Raw genomic sequence first — 6,000 nt, forward strand, 5'->3', positions numbered from 1 at the left:
TGAAACTTTATTAAAGTGTCTAAAAGAGCCTCCTAGCTATAGCTTAGGTTAAAAACTTATGCTAATTAGGGGACACAAAATAAATAAATATGAATTAAAATAAAATATTAATATAAGCATAAATATATAAAATAATAAAATAATAAAAAATAACATAATGGTATTTACAATATTCACAGATTTAGAATATAACTATGAATTGCGAATTACGAATAACAAAGATGACAACACTTGCATCCGTTATCCATTAATGTAACCATATCTATAGTACGTATTTGTTTTTGAAGGGAGTGCTTTCAATATTTACCGTGTTGTGCCTCACAGCAGAGAAATCAAACTGCCTTAAATTATACTTGGATCTATGATTAATAAAAATGTCACTAATATAGGGGGGATATCGATTGTTCTTGACTATGTACATCAAGACACAGATGTCTTGTAGTGTTCTATTCAGTAAACTAGGCAGTTTTGCTCTTTTCAGAGTAGCTAGCATTATTCCTAAAAACAGCACGCAGGCCCCTTTCTTGCAACCGCTCAATTTCGCGGGAATCACTGGCTCTGCAAAAGTGCCACACTACGTGGCAATATGTAAGGTGTGGCAATATTGCTGTTTTAAAAAGCATAAGTTAGGAATCAAATTTCTAAGTTTCATAAGGACGCCAATTTTTACAAATCGTGTTAATGTGCTCTGAAAAATTCAGTTCAGAATCTATTGTGACACCTAATAACTTGAGAGAGCTAGTTATATTAATATCATGATTGTTTAATCTGATTACTTGAGTGATGTTATCATCGTTTCGGCTGTACTTTTCCCTGGTTGCAAATCTCTGAGGTGATGAGTTTTAGAAAAGAAATCTGTAGCTGTCTAGCGAATGTAGAACCGAAATCAAGTTAGAACAGTTTGACTCTCCAGAACAGATATTTCACCGAAGATTATCGCTGGGTGCCCGTGGCTCTCTAAATTCAAAACACAACCCAGAGCTTGGGCCACCTGTGGTTAAATCTCCAATTTTAGTCTTTCCGGTTTTGATCAAAACAGTCATTAATTAGCCATCAAAAATTTCATGATAAATCCTTGCAAGGGTGGCAAAAGCGATCTACATAACAAAAGAAAGAAAAAGGAGAGATGAAACTACGTGTAGTTTTGCACGACCGCAGCATTCTCTAAGAGGTGACCAAGTCGAAGATGAATGAACGGGTTCAACAGTTTTGGAAGGAACTGAAGGGATACATCGCCGATGCGGATTGAAAACAGAAATGTTGGTTTTATTGAATGAGTGAATAAGGGTAAATCAACCACCGAAAGAGAGATTTATAAGCTTAATGTAAGGGGATGGCGCCGTGGTAAGAGAATTTGCCTCCTGAAACGGTGGCCCGAGGTCGGTTTCAGACTCGGCGCCATATGTGGGTTGAGTTTGTTGGTTCTCTACTCTGCACCGAGTAGCCTGTTCCAGGCTCTCAGATAGTCGAGAAAACGAAACGAACTGCTTGTGAAAAGCGAGTGGGGGCTTGGTCGCCTCGCCTCGACCCAAGCCCCCACTCGCTTTTCACACGCAGTTCTTTTCGTTTTCTCGACTATCTGAGAGCCTGGAACAGGCTAGCACCGAGAACCTGCTTTCCCCCGGGTACTCCTGTTTTCCCCTCTCCTCAAAAACCAACATTTGACTTGATTTGCGTTAATTTTTAATTTACAGATTGTCCAATTAGTGCTCCAGCGCTAGAACGACGAGACACTTTCAATTTCATTTTCTTTCCTTTTATAAGATTCTATATATAGCAGACGTTTCTTTTCACGGCGGTTACTTTACTTCAGTACGTTATCAACTAGTTCAATAAAAGCAAATTTTCGAAGATAACCGACTTCAATGAACTGAACGGAATCGCAGCATAAGGAAAAATGTGTTTGGTTACAAAAGTGATAAAATATCATGAAAAGAAAAAGGTCGAGCCACTATTCAAGAAGGGTTTTTCAAAGGAACTAAAGGAGGCTATGAAAGTTTTTCAAAAGAGACTGTGAAAGCAACTGGTGAGTCAGTGCAAATGCAACGAGAGACATGCTCACCGGCAGAAAAAACCGCTTAATGTTTACAGAATGTTGTTGAGGATTAGTTTCAACAAAGTATGAGTCGAACGATACAGTGCGAAGCGCCTTACCGAGGCCACCCAACAAAGTTTTTTAAAACTTATACGCCAATCAAGGTGTGCGAATTTGATTGACAGTCACGCCTCCTTGCAAAGTTCGCTAGGTTGTAAGTGGAACATCGTTGAATGGATTGTTTGAGTTGACGTATTTACCCGTAGTTGTCAAATTTGAAAGTTTTTTTGGGTTGCCACGGTAAGGCGTGTCGCACTGTAAGGCTGAAAATCTCGTGGTAACCTTTTTGATCGCAAAAAAAAAGTTGTAACTTAAGTTCCCAGTCATGATCCAGGATTAGCTTTAATAATCGGGCTTTGAAAAACTAGGCCCTGCTGGATAGATTTCATATCATGGCAACGCAGACGTTGTGGGTGTCCTTAACCCAGTTGAGAACTTGAGTCAGTAATGACGACGGACGGCATTGCCGAAAAGTGGAAGGCGGAACATCTGTGTCGTGTCCCCGTTCCACTACATCTTGATCCTTGCACATGTCGAGCCGTTCCCTTTTTTGTTTTCTAGTTGTTTACCCGCTGTTCTTCTGTCAGTCGGGCCACTTTCTTTCAGATATTATCTTCAACGGCTTTCATACGGCTTTCTATTAACTGTTCCACGTTCTATACACTCGCTTCTTATACTAGAAGAACTGATGATTTTCCGTTCACCCTAGGCTGCATTTAAACTGCCGCCTATCACTGTGTTATTGCTTCGAGATATTGGGCCGCTCGCGTCCTTTCCTTGTTTGTCACTATTTTCATTGTTTACATCATACAGCCTTTGTTTAAGTCCTGAGCGGTTGCTCTCCTCACAATTAACAATGGCATCTTGACATCTCCTCGTCGCTTCATCATCTGTTGATTTCGAGTCGTCCACAACCGTCCCATAAGGAATTACACGTACATTCAAGTGTTTTGTAACCAATGCATTTTTGTTGACAACCTTGGATACTTCAGATCTCGGGCTTTCGTCCACCATCTGAACAACAACTTCAATGCTTTTATCAACAGTTGTTCCCGACACTTGCCTATTTTCTTTCATTGGCGAGATTTGAGTAGAACGATTTATAATCTTTCGAAAGGATTCAAGGTCTGGTTGTTGTGTGGTACTCAGTTTTCGTTTTGCGTATCCCTTGTCACCATTTAGAGAAGTTCTGTCATAACTGTGAAGCTCCAAGGATTCTCGCGGATCCCTGAGCGATCGGCGTCTTTCATTTATGGTACACTTTGGGTTCAAATATACTGGAAGCGAATTTCTGGCGTTCTTTGATCTCACCGAGTAATCTTGTCGTAGATATTCCCTCATTTCTCTGCAAACTGCAACAGAAATAATACATTATATCGACTCCAGTTACCTCTGCTCTCTTTTTTGTTTATTGTCCACTCATAAAGATTTTTAATCAGTTTTCAGTGGAGAGAGGTAGGAAAACCGGTCAGCACCTGAAATAAGACCGCTGACCAGCTCCGAAATACACAGAATTTATGTAACCACTGGCAACCACTATCTTTTGATATTTCTGAGCCTGTGCGAAAGAGCCGGGAGTCAGTGAGTCGCAGACTTCCTGATTTGGAGTTATCAAAAGATGAGTCACCTATAAAGGCAACAAATGGAGTAATTTAAGTAAATTTCATAGCTCAAATATAAACAGAAAACCTCACATTCATCGCCCCCCTCCTTCCTTGATTCTCGCAACTCTAGACAGTATGACGCCCTCCTACTTCCACCCCCTGACAATTCTGTCAACCTGCGTGCCCTCTCCACTTCCATTTCTGCTCGCCAAATGGCGGTCTCCTCCGCTCTTTCCTGTGCCATGCGCTGGCGTCTGTATGCGGCTTCTGCTCGCTGTTGGGCCGCTACTGTCACATGGGAATTGGAACGTGTATCTGCAGAAAAAAAAAATATATATATATATATATATATATATTTCCGCCATTTTTGCAAACACACATATTCACCATTTTTCACGAACGCACTTGTTTTTACTTTCGTTAATTACATTGGAGAAAGTCCAAACATTAATTAAGTTTTCAAGCTCAAACTTTCTACTAGAGTCAATTATCCAGAGCAAATTAGCTTTGTACGCCGTATCAGACTGACGTCGCAAGGAAGTCGCAGTTCCTGTTTACTTTGTGTCGTTATTTGTTGACTATGAATAGCCTTCAGTTTCTAATTCTGTAATCGTCTCATCCGCCGGACTTACCTGCTTAACGTTATACTGACTCTATTTTCCACAGAAAGCTGAATAGGTATTGTTACTGGAGTTTCAGTCAATCTCCAAAAAAGCCTTACATGGATTGAACTCAAATTGAGAGAGATTTAATTTATAATTTGCGGCAAGGACTTTCATGAAACTTGTCGCACAATATGTAGGAGTAAACCATGGCCTCGTTGGTCAGATATGAAAAGCCTTTCAAAACTTTACTCTCGAGAACCACCAACACTGCCTGACAAAACAATTTCTAGCAATCAACAACCCTTCCCCATCAGTGTAAACGATCTGCGGTTTCTTTCCATAGACCCACGCTGCTTAATTGCCCAAATAACTCCTAATAAAACTAAACACTGGTAAATTAAATTCTTGGTTTGGCCAGTCACTTTCATCTTCCCCATGTGTGCAATGTCATTCAGAGAGGTTTAACCTAAGTATTTTCCGTTTGCCTTCAATTCAACTATCTATCGACTGAGCACGAAATTTCAAATTCGTTTTACTACCTCAAGTTAGAAGATTTGTAAGCTGTCTTTTCGATCCTTAGACTCAGTCATCAGAGCAAATATCGAAACGTCAGCTTACAAATCCGAATCTTTCCTACAGTCATGGGTTAATTCATTTTTATCAAATCGCTTGATGAAACCATGATTATAGTGTTTCACAGTCCCTATCTACGCAGTCATCAGTTCCTTTAGAAACAAAGGCCTTCATTTGTATCTGTCGACGCATTTCACGAGTAACTAAACCATTATTTGAAAGTTTCTGGCTACGTAAACAGTGTTTGCAAGCTACAAGTGTACATGTTATCCTTGTTAAAAATACCTACAGCTCCATAACCAGACTGAAATAGTGAAATGATCACAAGTGAACTTTATTACTGTAGCCGGGCTCAAGTGAAAAGACAAGATGACAAAAATGCATTAATATCGGCTATATTTGTGAACAACATACCTTCTTCACCAAAATAAAGCCAAAAACGCTATTGTTTCGTGCGTTGACTATAGTAGTATTGAATACAAGAAGGCTGAGAAATTTTTTGACAGCTTACCTTTTTTGGGGGGCAGTGAGCTCGTTCCACAACCCATTATTTTTGGACATAAAATGTGAAAAAAAATTGTTTCTATGTGGACAAACAGCTGCCTACTGATCTTCTTTGCTTACCACGCGTTGTGGCGCAGTCTTCGTTTGATGTTTGACTGAATTATTGTCACAGGAATGTAAACTCTTCTTTTGTCAGTATATTAGAGGCTGGATGATAATGAGCTCGAGTGGATAAGTGACGGCATAATGAAAATATAGTAGCCAAAATCATTTAAGAATGATTAGCGCAGAAGAGGATAAAAAAAGGAAGTGAACAAGGTCCTTGTCGTCTTAACCACAACATAATCCAATGCAAGATTAAAAGAACTTATAAAAATTTGTCGGCGTGGTCAAATTAGCAACGTTTCGGTCAACTGAAATTGGTCACGTATTGAAACCGGCAAAGTTCGCGACCCGAGTCCCGCATACTGACAGTTTATGCTCTAGTCAGGCAACGACGAAAACAAACACACGCAGCACAAAAAGTGTTCGAAAAGAGGGTTTTGCATGCACGCTTTCAAAATTGTTTAAGAATTTTTGGCTTTGGATCTGTGATCACGACTGGCCCATCATCACAGAA

General features: G+C 39.9%; 1 protein-coding gene across 1 annotated transcript; it reads right to left on the reverse strand.

The window, feature by feature from the left end:
- Positions 1–2,183: 2,183 nt before the first annotated feature.
- LOC138038168 (uncharacterized) lies at positions 2,184–5,547 on the reverse strand. Its single transcript, XM_068883993.1, has 3 exons — positions 5,389–5,547; positions 3,790–4,014; positions 2,184–3,447 (listed from the first exon to the last, which is right to left on the reverse strand). The coding sequence occupies exons 1-3, from the start codon at positions 5,423–5,425 to the stop codon at positions 2,801–2,803; spliced, it is 909 nt and encodes a 302-aa protein (XP_068740094.1). The 5' UTR covers positions 5,426–5,547; the 3' UTR covers positions 2,184–2,800.
- Between the last annotated feature and the right edge of the window lie 453 nt (positions 5,548–6,000).

The sequence above is a fragment of the Montipora capricornis genome, chromosome 2 (assembly GCF_036669925.1).
Source record: "Montipora capricornis isolate CH-2021 chromosome 2, ASM3666992v2, whole genome shotgun sequence".
NCBI lineage: Eukaryota > Metazoa > Cnidaria > Anthozoa > Scleractinia > Acroporidae > Montipora > Montipora capricornis.

Coding starts and splice junctions, on each gene's coding strand:
- LOC138038168 (XM_068883993.1), bottom strand. CDS start 5,425: ATGGGTTGTGGAACGAGCTCACTGCCCCCCAAAAAAG. Junction 4,015..5,388: donor CTCACTGCCCCCCAAAAAAG/GTAAGCTGTCAA, acceptor TTTTTTCTGCAG/ATACACGTTCCAATTCCCAT. Junction 3,448..3,789: donor GAAGGAGGGGGGCGATGAAT/GTGAGGTTTTCT, acceptor TTTCTGTTGCAG/TTTGCAGAGAAATGAGGGAA.